Source organism: Engystomops pustulosus, chromosome 8 (genome assembly GCF_040894005.1).
Source record: "Engystomops pustulosus chromosome 8, aEngPut4.maternal, whole genome shotgun sequence".
Lineage (NCBI taxonomy): Eukaryota > Metazoa > Chordata > Amphibia > Anura > Leptodactylidae > Engystomops > Engystomops pustulosus.
The window spans coordinates 20,982,423-21,000,378 of NC_092418.1; the positions used below are offsets into that span (position 1 = coordinate 20,982,423).

Sequence of the window (17,956 nt, forward strand, 5' to 3'; positions counted from 1 at the left end):
ACAGGAGATAGATGATAGATGTATAGACAGGAGATAGATGATAGATGTATAGACAGGAGATGGATGATAGATGTATAGACAGGAGATAGATGATAGATGTATAGACAGGAGATAGATGATAGATGTATAGACAGGAGATAGATGATAGATGTATAGACAGGAGATAGATGATAGATATATAGACAGGAGATAGATGATAGATATATAGACAGGAGATAGATGATAGATGTATAGACAGGAGATGGATGATAGATATATAGACAGGAGATAGATGATAGATGTATAGACAGCAGATAGATGATAGCTGTATAGACAGGAGATGGATGATAGATGTATAGACAGGAGATGGATGATAGATGTATAGACAGGAGATAGATGATAGATGTATAGACAGATAGATGATAGATGTATAGACAGGAGATGGATGATAGATGTATAGACAGGAGATAGATGATAGATGTATAGACAGATAGATGATAGATGTATAGACAGGAGATGGATGATAGATGTATAGACAGGAGATAGATGATAGATGTATAGACAGGAGATGGATGATAGATGTATAGACAGGAGATGGATGATAGATGTATAGACAGGAGATAGATGATAGATGTATAGACAGGAGATGGATGATAGATGTATAGACAGGAGATAGATGATAGATGTATAGACAGGAGATGGATGATAGATGTATAGACAGGAGATGGATGATAGATGTATAGACAGGAGATAGATGATAGATGTATAGACAGGAGATGGATGATAGATGTATAGACAGGAGATAGATGATAGATTTATAGACAGGAGATAGATGATAGATATATAGACAGGAGATAGATGATAGATATATAGACAGGAGATAGATGATAGATGTATAGACAGGAGATGGATGATAGATATATAGACAGGAGATAGATGATAGATGTATAGACAGCAGATAGATGATAGCTGTATAGACAGGAGATGGATGATAGATGTATAGACAGGAGATGGATGATAGATGTATAGACAGGAGATAGATGATAGATGTATAGACAGATAGATGATAGATGTATAGACAGGAGATGGATGATAGATGTATAGACAGGAGATAGATGATAGATGTATAGACAGATAGATGATAGATGTATAGACAGGAGATGGATGATAGATGTATAGACAGGAGATAGATGATAGATGTATAGACAGGAGATGGATGATAGATGTATAGACAGGAGATGGATGATAGATGTATAGACAGGAGATAGATGATAGATGTATAGACAGGAGATGGATGATAGATGTATAGACAGGAGATAGATGATAGATTTATAGACAGGAGATAGATGATAGATGTATAGACAGGAGATGGATGATAGATGTATAGACAGATAGATGATAGATGTATAGACAGGAGATAGATGATAGATGTATAGACAGGAGATAGATGATAGATTTATAGACAGGAGATAGATGATAGATGTATAGACAGGAGATAGATGATAGATGTATAGACAGGAGATGGATGATAGATGTATAGACAGGAGATGGATGATAGATGTATAGACAGGAGATAGATGATAGATGTATAGACAGGAGATAGATGATAGATGTATAGACAGGAGATAGATGATAGATATATAGACAGGAGATAGATGATAGATGTATAGACAGCAGATAGATGATAGATGTATAGACAGGAGATAGATGATAGATGTATAGACAGGAGATAGATGATAGATATATAGACAGGTAGATAGATGATAGATATATAGACAGGAGATGGATGATAGATGTATAGACAGGAGATAGATGATAGATGTATAGACAGGAGATGGATGATAGATGTATAGACAGGAGATGGATGATAGATGTATAGACAGGAGATAGATGATAGATGTATAGACAGGAGATAGATGATAGATATATAGACAGGAGATAGATGATAGATATATAGACAGGAGATGGATGATAGATGTATAGACAGGAGATGGATGATAGATGTATAGACAGGAGATAGATGATAGATATATAGACAGGAGATAGATGATAGATGTATAGACAGGAGATAGATGATAGATATATAGACAGGAGATGGATGATAGATGTATAGACAGGAGATAGATGATAGATGTATAGACAGGAGATGGATGATAGATGTATAGACAGGAGATGGATGATAGATGTATAGACAGGAGATAGATGATAGATGTATAGACAGGAGATGGATGATAGATGTATAGACAGGAGATAGATGATAGATGTATAGACAGGAGATAGATGATAGATGTATAGACAGGAGATAGATGATAGATATATAGACAGGAGATGGATGATAGATGTATAGACAGGAGATAGATGATAGATGTATAGACAGGAGATGGATGATAGATGTATAGACAGGAGATGGATGATAGATGTATAGACAGGAGATAGATGATAGATGTATAGACAGGAGATGGATGATAGATGTATAGACAGGAGATAGATGATAGATGTATAGACAGGAGATGGATGATAGATGTATAGACAGGAGATGGATGATAGATGTATAGACAGGAGATGGATGATAGATGTATAGACAGGAGATGGATGATAGATGTATAGACAGGAGATGGATGATAGATGTATAGACAGGAGATAGATGATAGATGTATAGACAGGAGATAGATGATAGATGTATAGACAGGAGATGGATGATAGATGTATAGACAGGAGATGGATGATAGATGTATAGACAGGAGATAGATGATAGATATATAGACAGGAGATAGATGATAGATGTATAGACAGGAGATAGATGATAGATGTATAGACAGGAGATAGATGATAGATATATAGACAGGAGATGGATGATAGATGTATAGACAGGAGATGGATGATAGATGTATAGACAGGAGATAGATGATAGATGTATAGACAGGAGATAGATGATAGATGTATAGACAGGAGATGGATGATAGATGTATAGACAGGAGATGGATGATAGATGTATAGACAGGAGATAGATGATAGATGTATAGACAGGAGATAGATGATAGATATATAGACAGGAGATGGATGATAGATGTATAGACAGGAGATAGATGATAGATGTATAGACAGGAGATGGATGATAGATGTATAGACAGGAGATGGATGATAGATGTATAGACAGGAGATAGATGATAGATGTATAGACAGGAGATAGATGATAGATATATAGACAGGAGATGGATGATAGATGTATAGACAGGAGATGGATGATAGATGTATAGACAGGAGATGGATGATAGATGTATAGACAGGAGATGGATGATAGATGTATAGACAGCAGATAGATGATAGATGTATAGACAGGAGATGGATGATAGATATATAGACAGGAGATGGATGATAAGCATCTTCACCCAGTCATTCAACTAAGGGGTATTAAAAGTGCAATGTACCCTCTGCCCACATACAAGGGGCCCCTTTAAGACAGGGGGCCCTGAGCAAATGCCCAGTTTGCCACCCTCTAACGCCAGCCCTGATGCCATGTAGCTCTCCCATTATCCTGTTGTTTTACCCCATATACAACTTACAGTTTGCTCCCGTTTTTTACTTATTTTATTAACGTATGAACAGCTGCAGAACATTACATGACACCTGCAGAGTATCTCCCTAGACGCGTTTGCAGCCTACCTGGGACAAAACCCAAGTTATTAACCCCCTAATACCTTGGTGGTCTTAATTAATGAGATTAAGATTTGATGAATCATCTGAGCGGGGATAATTCTCAGAAGAGCCCTGCAGGATTGATAATGGATGACACCGCGCTCCTCTGCCAAGAGCGGGGGATGACAAATTAGAAATTAACATCCAGAAATGACATGTAACCTCAATTATTGTTAGATCCAATTTATGAAATCCAGGTGAGCGGCTGAAGTGTAGAATACATACATACAAAGTGTGCGCTATTTTTGTCATACATTTACTTGATGCTCATTCACTGTAATACCACATTACACCTGTAGTGGCCGCTGCAGGAGAATCATACACCTGGCTGCAGTGATCACCAGGGATTTCACTTGCCAAATCAGAGGGGTTGTCATGGTTTTTATGCCAAGCTTTGCCAGTGGGTTGGATTTGCAAGATTTTGCATAAAAGTGGGATTTTTCAGGAGGACCTAAACTGAATCTAGCACTTACAGGGCTAGAGAGGAGGAGCTATGGAGCACAGAGCTAAGAGCACAGCAGTGTGAGGACATGTCCCCACTGCACTTACAGGGCTAGAGAGGAGGAGCTGTGGAGCAGAGAGCTAAGAGCACAGCAGTGTGAGGACATGTCCCCATTGCGCTTACAGGGCTAGAGAGGAGGAGCTGTGGAGCAGAGAGCTAAGAGCACAGCAGTGTCAGGACATGTCCCCACTGCACTTACAGGGCTAGAGAGGAGGAGCTGTGGAGCAGGGACCTAAGAGCACAGCAGTGTGAGGACATGTCCCCATTGCGCTTACAGGGCTAGAGAGGAGGAGCTGTGGAGCAGAGAGCTAAGAGCACAGCAGTGTCAGGACATGTCCCCACTGCACTTACAGGGCTAGAGAGGAGGAGCTGTGGAGCAGGGAGCTAAGAGCACAGCAGTGTCAGGACATGTCCCCACTGCACTTACAGGGCTAGAGAGGAGGAGCTGTGGAGCAGAGAGCTAAGAGCACAGCAGTGTCAGGACATGTCCCCACTGCACTTACAGGGCTAGAGAGGAGGAGCTGTGGAGCAGAGAGCTAAGAGCACAGCAGTGTCAGGACATGTCCCCACTGCACTTACAGGGCTAGAGAGGAGGAGCTGTGGAGCAGGGAGCTAAGAGCAGAGCAGTGTGAGGACATGTCTCCACTGCACTCAGTAAGCTATAGAAGAAGAGATGGGGAGCAGAGAGCTAAGAGCACGGCAGTGTCAGGACATGTCCCCACTGCACTTACAGGGCTAGAGAGGAGGAGCTGTGGAGCAGAGAACTAAGAGCACAGCGGTGTGAGGACATGTCCCCACTGCACTTACAGGGCTAGAGAGGAGAAGCTGTGGAGCAGGGAGCTAAGAGCAGAGCAGTGTGAGGACATGTCCCCACTGCACTTACAGGGCTAGAGAGGAGAAGCTGTGTAGCAGAGAGCTAAGAGCACAGCAGTGTGAGGACATGTCTCCACTGCACTTACAGGGCTAGAGAGGAGGAGCTGTGGAGCAGGGACCTAAGAGCACAGCAGTGTGAGGACATGTCCCCACTGCACTTACAGGGCTAGAGAGGAGAAGCTGTGTAGCAGAGAGCTAAGAGCACAGCAGTGTGAGGACATGTCCCCACTGCACTTACAGGGCTAGAGAGGAGGAGCTGTGGAGCAGGGACCTAAGAGCACAGCGGTGTGAGGACATGTCCCCACTGCACTTACAGGGCTAGAGAGGAGGAGCTGTGGAGCAGGGAGCTAAGAGCGCAGTAGTGTGAGGACATGTTCCCACTGCACTTACAGGGCTAGAGAGGAGGAGCTGTGGAGCAGAGAGCTAAGAGCACAGCAGTGTCAGGACATGTCCCCACTGCACTTACAGGGCTAGAGAGGAGGAGCTGTGGAGCAGAGAGCTAAGAGCACAGCGGTGTGAGGACATGTCCCCACTGCACTTACAGGGCTAGAGAGGAGAAGCTGTGGAGCAGGGAGCTAAGAGCAGAGCAGTGTGAGGACATGTCCCCACTGCACTTACAGGGCTAGAGAGGAGAAGCTGTGTAGCAGAGAGCTAAGAGCACAGCAGTGTGAGGACATGTCCCCACTGCACTTACAGGGCTAGAGAGGAGGAGCTGTGGAGCAGGGACCTAAGAGCACAGCAGTGTGAGGACAGGTCCCCACTGCACTTACAGGGCTAGAGAGGAGGAGCTGTGGAGCAGGGAGCTAAGAGCGCAGTAGTGTGAGGACATGTTCCCACTGCACTTACAGGGCTAGAGAGGAGGAGCTGTGGAGCAGAGAGCTAAGAGCACAGCAGTGTCAGGACATGTCCCCACTGCACTTACAGGGCTAGAGAGGAGGAGCTGTGGAGCAGAGAGCTAAGAGCACAGCAGTGTCAGGACATGTCCCCACTGCACTTACAGGGCTAGAGAGGAGGAGCTGTAGAGCAGGGAGCTAAGAGCAGAGCAGTGTGAGGACATGTCCCCACTGCACTCAGTAAGCTATAGAAGAAGAGATGGGGAGCAGAGAGCTAAGAGCACAGCAGTGTCAGGACATGTCCCCACTGCACTTACAGGGCTAGAGAGGAGGAGCTGTGGAGCAGAGAACTAAGAGCACAGCGGTGTGAGGACATGTCCCCACTGCACTTACAGGGCTAGAGAGGAGGAGCTGTGGAGCAGAGAGCTAAGAGCACAGCAGTGTCAGGACATGTCCCCACTGCACTTACAGGGCTAGAGAGGAGGAGCTGTGGAGCAGGGAGCTAAGAGCGCAGTAGTGTGAGGACATGTCCCCACTGCACTTACAGGGCTAGAGAGGAGGAGCTGTGGAGCAGAGAGCTAAGAGCACAGCAGTGTCAGGACATGTCCCCACTGCACTTACAGGGCTAGAGAGGAGGAGCTGTGGAGCAGAGAGCTAAGAGCACAGCAGTGTCAGGACATGTCCCCACTGCACTTACAGGGCTAGAGAGGAGGAGCTGTGGAGCAGGGAGCTAAGAGCACAGCAGTGTGAGGACATGTCCCCACTGCACTTACAGGGCTAGAGAGGAGGAGCTGTGGAGCAGGGACCTAAGAGCACAGCAGTGTGAGGACATGTCCCCACTGCACTTACAGGGCTAGAGAGGAGGAGCTGTGGAGCAGGGAGCTAAGAGCGCAGTAGTGTGAGGACATGTTCCCACTGCACTTAGAAGGTTATAGAAGAGAAGATGTGGAGCAGAGACCTTAAAGTACAGCAGTGTGAGGTCATGTCCCCGATGTTTTTAATAGACTATGGAGAAGGTGCTGTGAAGCACAGCAGTGTGAGGATATACCCTCTACACTTAGAAGGCTAGAGAGCAGGAGTGGTAGAGCACAGAGCTAAGTGCACAGCAGTGTGAGGACATGTTGCCACTTAGAATGCTAGAGAGGACAAGCTGTGGAGCAGAGAGTTCAGAGCACAGCAGTGTTAGGAGATCCCTATAAACTACCAACCTACACTTCTGACTCCATATACATTGTAACCTAAAAGGGGGACTTCAAATATTGGGTTGAAGAACTGACTCTAGGGGTCTCAATCTTCAGTCTTTCTTAGCGGTGCGTCTCCTGTGTATGCCAGTGTGTATGTAGGTCAACCTGAGCTGCTGGTGGAGGCAAGTATACATGTAGTATATAGGAGGATGATGCATATCACTGTATATGGCTCTTACTGTACTGTACACCATATATCTTGGCTTTTATAAATAGATATTCCCAATTACAGATGTATCTTCCCTAGAAACATCGCTACGTACAGAAGCACTAAGAATAGCGAAGACGTATTAGAGGATGGTTCATCGTAATGACCGCCATCGCAGCCGGTAAGACTATTATACTGTGCGGGGGGACAACATCTGTAATAGTGACAGGAGCCGCACTCATTATATCCACCTGTCACCGCGCTGTTCAGACCTGCAGTTTACTGCTCCTCTGGGGGTCAGGATCCCTCCGAGTCTCCTGTTAGCACTCATCTACTAAGTAGCTGGAGGTAAGTGACCTTCAAGCTGCGCATCCTACAAATAGCAACGAGGAATAAGCATCTGACACTGCAGTTGTGAAGTTCTGCGGGTAGAAACAATAGACGATTCTGTACAGAGCAGTATAGCCCCCCCCCCCCCAATCCCATAGACCCCCCCCCCCCCCCATATACAGTAATAACAAGCATACACGAGAATCACGTCATCATTAACTGAACCAGACGCCAAAGGGCTGTTATGGCTCACAAATTATTTATATATGGATGGCGGCAGCACTCATGCATAAAAACAGCAGCGATAAAAAGGAGGAATAAAAAGCCATTTAGCGCTGCAGATATTTAAAGGGAAAACTTTTTTTCCCACCATTTTTTTTGGAGCCCAAATGCATCTAACGTGAAAAAAGAAGCAACTTTGCAATCGGACACGGTTTATAAATATCTCTAGCCGTTACGTGTAGGCAGCATTAACGTGAATTTATTTGTCTCCATGGTGACAGACTACAAAGAAACCATCAGATCCTGTAGTCGTGCGTTTTTTTTTTTTTTAAATTGGGGGCAAAGGGGAGAAGGCATCTTATGAATGCAGGAGCTGACTAGGAGCAGGGTTTGCTTGAATTCAGATTTTATTGATATGCATAGGTGTGCGTATGAGCTGCATACACAAAACGGTAGGTTCTTATTTTAGGCTACAAACAAAGGCCACAGAAATGTGGGCCAATGTCTCTGTTTTTCTTTGTGTATTTATTTTGTGTAAAGACAAGAGCCATAGAAAATGTGTCTATAAACCCTTTAATTACTGTATTTTTCAGACTATAAGGCGCACCGGAGTATAAGGCTCACCATCAATAAATGCCTGCTAAAATGTCTAGGTTCATATATAAGGCGCACCGGATTATAAGGATGAATGACCAGCAGGTGGCAGACCTGTGCACAGTTCAAGACAGCTGTAAGTACGGTGCATATATAAGGCGCACTGGACTATAAGGCGCACCTTTGATTTCTGAGAAAATCAAAGGATTTTTTGTGCGCCTTATAGTCCAAAAAAATAAGGTACAGCTCATACATAAAAGACAATTTCAGACAATGTAATTGGTAGCGCTGCCCTTAAAGGGAACCTAGCAGCTCCCAAATTGTCAATCAAGTAAAAGCATCGCTGTGTAGGACACTTTATAAGCTTTCTGGTCACACATTTTGTATGTTTTCCAGTGATACTTCATTTCTGAGAAAATTCCATAATTCTTTGTATTCAAATTAGTTTTTCGGTGCACTGTGGGCAGTGCACTGTGCCTATTGATGCATATGAATTCTGCTTCCCATGCAACCCATTGCTGCTCTGTATTACCTCCTTACAAAAAAAATTGAGAAAGGGGATATAAAATAGAATACAGGTGCAGCAGGAGGTATGGCCCCGCCTCCAGTGCACCAAGAAGCTAATTTGCATAAAAAAGAAAAACTGAATTTGCTGTGTTTACAGTGCCCTATTCAAGGATATCTTACTTGTGGGAGGATAGGGGGGTTGCAAGCTAGAAAGTGACCTTTAAATTTAGCCCCCCAACCCCCCAAAAAATAACAGTAGAGTGCTGTTGTCACTATTTCGCATCGCGGTTGTCATGAGCATCACGTCAGAGGGTGTCATAAATAATTCATACTGTCATCTTGTTAACACTTCCTGAGCCAGGATCAATCAGCAGCAGAGAGGATCGTGGGACGACAATCACAGCTATTGATTTTCCTTGATGTAAAATTCCTGCACAATGGAGTGGACGGAGTCTATGGAGTGGACAGATGTTGAAGGGGGTTTCCGCCTATGAGATATTGATGACTTGTACATGGGACAGATCATCAATATCAGAACGGTGCTGGTTCTACACATTGGGACTCCCGCCGATCAGATGATCCTAGGACACAGAGAACGGAACCGGAAGTCCAATTCAACTGCCATGCACTCCCATAAGAGCTGCTGCACAAGATGTGGAGTGTTGGACCCCCCCCCCCCCGCCCAACAATCTGATATCAATAATAATAAGTCATCAATATATAAAACCCCTATAACCTGTAATAGATGGAAGCTCTAGACGTTTAAGCTACTAAAGTTCTCAGTGCAGCATTGTCTTAGTTCTATCTGGTTCTGGGAAAGATGGGTCACAAGTCACATTGCTTCCATTACCGATGCTAACACCCAACTTTCCTGGATACACTATACTTTTCCTAGTCGTAATATAGCCAGGAAGATTTACCATTCAGGAGTCTGGAAAAGCTGAGTGACATCCTTTATGGGATCATGTTGGTTGTCACTCAGCTTTCCTGAAAACAGAGCCTATGAAAAAGCTGAATGTAGGGATGATGATCAGTGCTGTCACTATAGAACGGGACCAAATTTGTACATTTTTTGATCCAAAATATTGCTGTCCCATTCACTCATCACAGAAATCCCCAATGACAGGTTACTCCCATGTAACATAATAGCTGCAGTCCTATGTAAACACTTTGTAACAAAACACCAGAACATTTTGTCCATTGAAATTAAAATCCTCGGAATTCTGAACTCCGGATTCCACAGATGAATGTTCTGCTCATAGCGATCCGGGCAGCCGAGATATTGGAGAAGAGGTGATCACTGATAGATCGGCAGGTTGTGCCCCTCTGCCAGGACCATGCCCACACCCCCAGTATCTCAGCTTCCAAAATTCTCCCATGGTACTTACCTGGCATAGATAGGAATGTGCAGCCAGCCCTGTGCCCAGGTCATACCCAGCAGGTGATGTGCAGCTCCTCATGCAGGGTCTACCCTCCGCACCTTCCTGCTCTCAAACTCCGTCTTAGCAATGTGTCTGGAAGGATTCCCATCCGCACCCCCTGTACTATGCATCCTTGTATGAGACCCCTCCTCTGCCCACTCCTCCTCAGCCTCCCCTCCTTATTGTGTCTGCATTAACATCACCACCTATTAGCCTGGGATTATTCTCTTAGGATTTCTTAGAACCACAACTAGGTTATGCACCTGCTGGGAGTTGTAGTTCCACTCTATATGGCAAAGTAGAGCACCCATCATCCTTTAAAGATAAAATATCCACCATTCTGACACTCAAGACTGCAGGGTGGCCGCCCCAGAGAGCTGGTTAATGATCCTACCTATAACAGTTGGAATGTAGTTTATCCAAGTGCTCTGGAGATGTGTCCTCACACTTCTGTGCTCTTGGCTCTCTGCATTGAAATACCCCACAGTCCTTTCTTTCTGCCCTTAATGAAAGAAGAATGATTTAACCGTCACTCTAAGCAAAGAGGAGTGGATGTGGAAGAGTTCAGTGCAGAGAGCTGAGAGCACAGCAGTGTGAGCATGTGCCTCCAGTGCACCTGTAGATATGTGTAACCATACCTTTGTGTTGTTGTATGATTACACATGTCTACAAGTGCACTGGAGCCACATCCTCACACTGCTGTGCTCTCAGCTCTCTGCACTGAACTACTTCATAGACCCTTCTTTCTGCGCTTAACGGAAGCTTTAGTCACTCTAAGCAAAGGGTAGTGGTTGTGGAGCAGTTCAGGGCAGAAAGCTGAGAGCACAGCAGTGTGAGGACATGAAAAAGTTACGACACAAAGAAATGATTACAGATCTCTACAAGTGCACTGAAGGCATGTGCTCACACTGCTGTGCTCTTGGCTCTCTGCATTGAACTACTGCATAGACCCTTCTTTTTTTTCAGAGAGCTGAGAGCACAGCAGTGTGAGGACATACCCCCAGATGCACATGAAAAATAAGGGAAACATAAGGGACAATACCGGACACTGGCTGCAGTTTTCCATGGTCGGCACTGCTGACTGATTCCCTTCCGTGCTGGGAGTTGTAGTTTCACACCGTCTGTAGATGTAAAAGCCACAAAATCTAAATGCGAGACGCTCTCAAGTTTTACCCACAACATCAATTATATAAGGAAAAGACATCGGGGCTCATGTATAAATGATGACATGGCACGTAATGGCACCCTGGCAGCAGTAAATGGGGGGTATGTGTACAGGCGGATGTGCCAGGTCTAGTCAGGTACACGGCGGAGCCCCTCAGAAGGACACTGATGATAGGGGTATACATGTCACTTAAAGGGAACCTATCATTAAGCTTTTATGGCAAACACGGTTTCAGCATGTGCTGTGTACACTGACGCTACAATCACTTATCACTTAGTTTAGCTCCTCCCCCTGCCTGTTACTTTAACCACTTATTGATGGAGTATATCAGGGCTGTTTAAAGGGATCCATATGAGAGGTGTCAGTGGGTGTCACTACTCACCCTCTTGTGTTTCACTTTTCTGCGTTTAGCTGCTGAACACTACTACAGTCACTCGGAGCAGAGGGGAAGGGCTGTGGAGCAGCTCAATGCAGGGAGCTAAGAGCACAGCAGTGTGAGGCCACACCCCCAGAACAATCCTTGACTATAAATCAATATTTCACAGCCCTGCTGCTACTTACAATACACGCAGAGGGATGGTTGAACTGATTTTGAGGGCCCTTACCTAACACCTTCTGAAGCTTTGTATGGTCACATGTAAATGTTATAAGAATATAGATCAGTTTTGATAAATGACTGATGGAGAATCTGGACCCTGCACTATGGATATGGCTAAACACAGGAGAAGGTGTGGGGGGGGGGGGGGGGGGGGGGAGGGGTGCAGTAAGGTTGCACCTTTGCCTTGTTGCCTGAGGGAGCCCAGGGGCTCCGCTGCCATGTAAGCATCAGTATTATCAGGGGCCATAGATTTAGCAGAAGTATCACCTCTGGCTAAGCCAAAGGCAGTTGCACAACAATCATCTTCTCTCCCTTTAAGGTCAGGAGGGAATTTGACCCATATGGTAGAGTGAGCTTCATTAGTTCTGGATGCAGGGCTTTACCTTATATGGGATCAAGCAGGCAGAACCTATAGGGGCACATTTACTTACCCGTTCCAGCGGGTTCCCCGAAAGTGCATTGTCCGACTCCAATGCAATCTGCCGGGATTCACTAAGATTGTGCGCCCGATATCCTGCATGTGTCGCTTCCCCGCTCAGGTCCGCCGGAGTTCACCTTCTTCTTCCCGGTGCATGTAAGTGCATTGTCTTGCGACACAAATTGAATATTAAATCCTGCGCTCAGTCCGAATCAGTCAGATCGTCCGGCGGCCCGCCCCCAGATTTCTGTCGCAGGAAACCCAGCGGCACTGCGCCAAAATCCCATTGCGTGCTACACAATGGCAGCGCAGACGCCTGTCACAGCCGGGCAAATCCCGAAAACGGCGAACAGTCCGACGAAAGTGTCATCCGCGACCTTAGTAAATAAGCCCCATAGAGTCCATACGTAGTGGGCTCAAAATGGTACCAGGGGCATCTGTGCAATGAACGTAGATGCAATCGTGTAGTTTCTGTATGGTGCACGACACTGTAACGACACTGTAACGACACCTCTACATGGGAGCGAGACTTGTCCACAGTAGGGACTAAAGTGCATGCCAGACCCCAATGCTCATATCTTATTCATCTGCTGCTGTAACCATAAGCGTGTTGCCTCATCCGAGGACGACTGTAACCACCAAGCCTGATGCCTCCCTGTAAGTTAAGTTATCCAACTCTATAAATGTAACAAAGTTCACTCTTTCTATCCATATCAACATATGGAAAGAAATTGCTCCACTTTTTATGTGCACAAATAACAGAATTTATGTCTAATGAAAGAGCAGGAACTGTTCTCCGTGTCACCGCCCGGCACAAAGGCGTCTGCATAATGTGACAAAGGAGTAATAATATCCGACCTCTCACTGTCATAACTGACTGATCCGATCATTAATGGGAACGCCGTCTTTTCCCCCGGATTGGCAATCCTATTCTAGTACCTCGCCATCCGATCACATAAACTCTCCATCCTGACACCTCCTGACATGTGTCGCGTTATACGCGCCCGGCACGGCACCTTATCATGAAGAACATTGGATTCAGCTCCGAGAGGTTTCCGTGGATCTCAATCTCATGTGACAGGTGGCTGTGATATCTGTATGTGCTCCCCCTGTACGTCCAGTCCTATTGCATCTCCTGTCCCTCGTCTTACAGCAGGAGACCCCCCCCCCCCCCCTCTCCTCCAACAGGTTCTGCTGAAGTTTTGCCCTGATCCATATCACAAAAGTTCTGGCTTTTCAAAGGAAGGGAATAGGAACAAAAAAAAAAAAAACGGAAAAGGACATGGGCGTCGAGGGGTTAATAATATTAGTTGTGGCGCAGAATAAAAACGATAATGAAGTGACTTTTGCCGATCCTGTGGAATTTGCATTTCCATGTAATGAAGGCGAATACGTCATATTAACGCAAAATGGTACAAGAGGGTGTGAGGAGCGCGGCGTCCAGGCACGATGACCGCGTCCACTCCAACTTCAGTGGCAGAAATAATTGCGTTCATTTTTCCATGCGGCATAAATTGGTTAGCGCTGTGTACCCTGGCCTGATGGGATAATGTTGGCCACTTGTCTACGTTACGACATCACGATACGCGGAGCACTTGAGGTTAATAACTCTTGAAAGTATTTCTTCAGAACCAGTTATAAAATATCCTCCGACAAGATCGACATATGTGCAAGGTCAAGCAGCCTCCGGTACAGCGAACCCGCAGGAAAGAAGTTACAGGAAAACAACCGTAAAAATCCATTGTGATAAACCTGGGACACTTACTTCTAGATCCAGGCACCGGGACTGTGGTAATCTACTTATATTTGCTACCCATGGCCTCCTTCCTTCTAAGATCTGCTTTTAAAATTATGCTAATGAGCCAGAAGGGCTCCTGGGGGTGTTAGCAGAGCCCCTCCATACTGAAAACTCATAGGCTGTTACACTGGGCCGGAGCATTGCTACAGTGAGATTACTTCAGGCAGAGGGAGGGGAGGTGCTGAGGGAGCAGAGTGGGAGACAGTTTAAAAGCTTCTGAAGCTAAAGCACAGAGGGGCTCCGGATACAACCACCTTCTGTCTCATTAGCATAATTTTATATTTAAAGTTGATTTTAGAAGGATGTAGGCCATGGATAACAAATATAAGAATATTAACACAGTCACGGTGCCTGGATCTTTACCTTGAGAATGCTGTATCTATACTGATGCAGAAACAGATCTTAAAAACAATTATAAAATTATGATAATGAGGCTCTCTTACTCCTGTACTGGGGCTCAGTGCTTCTCCTCTTACCCTAATTAGACACAGCACCAGAGAACGCTGTAATCACTGTGTTGTCCCTAACAGCCAGAATTAATCAATCAGTGAACCATTCCCCAGCTGCTGTGTATGAGTGATCCAGCTCAGGTTGATTAGTCCTGTCTGGACAGTTCAGTAAGTTCTGTGTAATGTGTTTATGAACAGCAGACAGAATGCAGCTTTCCCAAGGTCCTGAATTTTATAATTGTTTTTAGAGCAAAACCACTCGGATCAGGGATTAAACAAGATATGTTTCTGCCTTGGTGTCGCTACAGCATTTATAAGGTTCAAAATGCATGAAAACAAATGGCAGCTTTCCTTTAAGTGCCATACACATTGGGGCTTATTTACTAAGGGTCCGCGGATCACACTTTTGTCGGATTTTCAAAGTTTTCTGGATATGCACCGCTGTGACAGGTATCTATCTGGCTATTGTGTCACACGCAATAGGGTTGTGGCGCAGCTGCGCTGCTTTAATGTGACAGAAATTGGGGGCGGGCTGTTGGACAAACTGACGGATTCGGACTGAGCGCTGTATTTAACTTTCAAAATTGTGTCGCAGGCCCAAGCACTTACATGCACCAGGAAGAAGAAGGTGAACTCCTGGGACCTGAGCGGGGAAGTGACACATGCAGGATAACGGGCGCACGATCTTGGCGAATTGCGCCAGAGTGCATTATCGCCAGTACCTCGTGAACTCCAGCAGCCGGGTAAATAAATGTGCCCCATTGTACGAAGAAATATTATTAACCCTTCAAGGACCAGGCCCTTTTTGTTATCTTTGCGTTTCCATTTTTACTCCCTGTTTTTAGAAATCCTCAACTTTTTTATTTTTCTGTATACATAACTATTCTCTGAGGACTTGTTCTCTGCATAACAAATTGTACTTTCTATATTCCATGCTGTGTACTGGGAAGCAGAAAATAAAATTCAATGCAGTGAAATTGACAAAAGACACATAGGGACAGATTTACTTACCCGGACCTGTCGCCATCCAGCGGCGCTTTGTCCGACGAGGATTCGGGTCTTCCAGAGATTCACTAAGGTTGTGCGCCCGATGTCCACCAGGTGTCGCTGCTGCGCCGAGGTCCGCCGGAGTTCTCGGTGCAAGTGAGTGCTTGATTTCGCGACACAATTAGTTTTTTTAAATCCGTCGGGTTTTCCGTCGGCCACGCCCCCCGATTTCTGTTGCGTGAAAGCCGGCGCTGGAAACCAATTGCGTGCGCCAAAATCCCAGCGGAATTCGGTGCAAAGCAGAAAAGTCGGGAAGCTGGACGAGAGTGCGGCCGCAGAGCCCTTAGTAAATGACCCCCTGTGAGGCACATTTACTTATCCGTCCCGTTGACGCCGCTGATCCGGAATGTCTGACGAGGATTTGGAACTGCCGCAATTCACTAAGATCGTGCGTCCAATTTACTGCATGTGTCGCTTCCCCACTGAGGTCCGCCGGAGTTCACCTTCTTCTTGCCAGTGCATGTAAGTGCTTGGCTTTGCTACACAATTCGGTTTTTAAATTCCGCCGTTTGTCTGAATCAGTCGTCCACGCCGACGTCCACACCCCCGATTTGTGTCGCATGCACCAATTTTGACGCGTGCGCCAAAAACCCGGGGCAATACAGGGCAAAACGGTAAAAAGTCGGGAGACGAGACAAAAATGCAGTGTTCGGACCCTTGGTAAATGTGCCCCATATACTGTTCTCTGTGTAGTGGCAGTGTGAGAGTACTGCAGGTTACTTCCGATTATTTTTTACCCAGAACCACCTCTATCCCTCCTACTTGGTGTGATACTCCTTTATTTGGACAAGGTCTCATCACTCCTGCCAGGATGATGATGCCTTATCACCTGAAACAACCCCGTGCACCTACAGAGGTGTGTGATGTAATGAGCCGTGCACCTGTGTGACATCACATGACTGGGGATATAACGAGCTGTGCACCTGTGTGAAATCACATGCCTGGGGATATAACGAGCCGTGCACCGTGTGACATCACATGACCAGGGATATAACGAGCTGTGCACCTGTGTGACATCACATGACTGGGGATATAACGAGCCGTGCACCCGTTCGACATCACATGACCAGGGATACAACGAGCCCTGCACCTGTGTGACAAAACATGACCAGGGATATAACGAGCCGTGCACCTGTGTGACATCACATGACCAGGGATATAACAAGCTGTGCACCTGTGTGCGATGACATGATCAGGGATATAATGAGCCGTGCACCTGTGTGACATCACATGACCAGGAATATAACGAGCCGTGCACCTGTGTGACATCACATGACAAGGGATATAACGAGCTGTGCAGCTGTGTGACATCACATGACCAGGGATATAACGAGCTGTGCAGCTGTGTGACATCACATGACCAGGGATATAACGAGCCGTGCACCTGTGTGACATCACATGACCAGGGATATAACAAGCCGTGCACCTGTGTGACATCACATGACCAGGGATATAACGAGCTGTGCACCTGTGTGACATCACATGACCAGGGATATAACGAGCCATTTATCAATTTTATCAAATCATAAAACTTTTCATTACACAAACAATATCAATAATTGATAAAATTGCTGAAAGTGAACAACCCCTTTAAGTGCTTTTGATTACAATCAAAAATCTATGTCCTGTTTACAGAGAAATCATCATTTTTATGCAAATTGCATTTTATGCAAATTGGATTTTCTTAAGGAAGACATGTTTTGATGAAGGCTCCTTCACCTTCAAGGTCACAGGTTTAGTTGATATGTGATTCCCTTTGTGGGGTTATCTGTATTTCATAAATGCATTAAGTTAGACGGTCCGGCAAGGTCATGTGTTCTGCAAATATTTACATGAAAAAGTGCTTGTTCTCTCTTTAATGGGGACTCTAAATGCAGAATAACAAAGGGGAATAGTGAGGGATCCGCACCCATGGAAAATATAGTGATGTGGGATATGGAAGCAAAAGTGGACTATCCCCCGGCCCCTGACCCATATTTAGAGACAATCCCAGTCAATCAGTAGCTCTCCGTTCACACCAAGCATTGTCTGTTCAGGGACGATGTGTTGATGCAAGGATCCGCGTGCATGAGACAGATCACAGACATTGACTCCCAGGTATAAGTATTGTATACACCTCTATTGTGTTACTA

General features: G+C 45.4%; 2 protein-coding genes across 4 annotated transcripts in view; one reads left to right on the plus strand and one right to left on the minus strand.

Moving 5' to 3' along the window:
- The window catches only part of LOC140074876 (glucagon receptor-like), a 70,471-nt gene that overhangs the window by 49,542 nt on the left and 2,973 nt on the right, over positions 1 to 17,956 (minus strand). For 2 of the 3 annotated variants that reach the window (XM_072120154.1, XM_072120152.1), the window contains exon 1: positions 10,317 to 10,459. The exons of the other annotated variant lie outside the window; for it this stretch is intronic. In XM_072120154.1, the coding sequence (XP_071976255.1) occupies positions 10,317 to 10,360 (44 nt within the window). In that variant the 5' untranslated portion in view covers positions 10,361 to 10,459. Of the gene's footprint in view, positions 1 to 10,316; positions 10,460 to 17,956 lie in introns of those variants that run through there. 3 annotated transcript variants of the gene reach the window in all.
- CLUAP1 (clusterin associated protein 1) overlaps positions 7,423 to 17,956 on the plus strand; it is an 89,728-nt gene continuing 79,194 nt past the window's right edge. Inside the window, exon 1 of the mRNA XM_072120147.1 lies at positions 7,423 to 7,456. Within this exon, the coding sequence (XP_071976248.1) occupies positions 7,438 to 7,456 (19 nt within the window). The 5' untranslated portion in view covers positions 7,423 to 7,437. The remainder of the gene's footprint in view (positions 7,457 to 17,956) is intronic.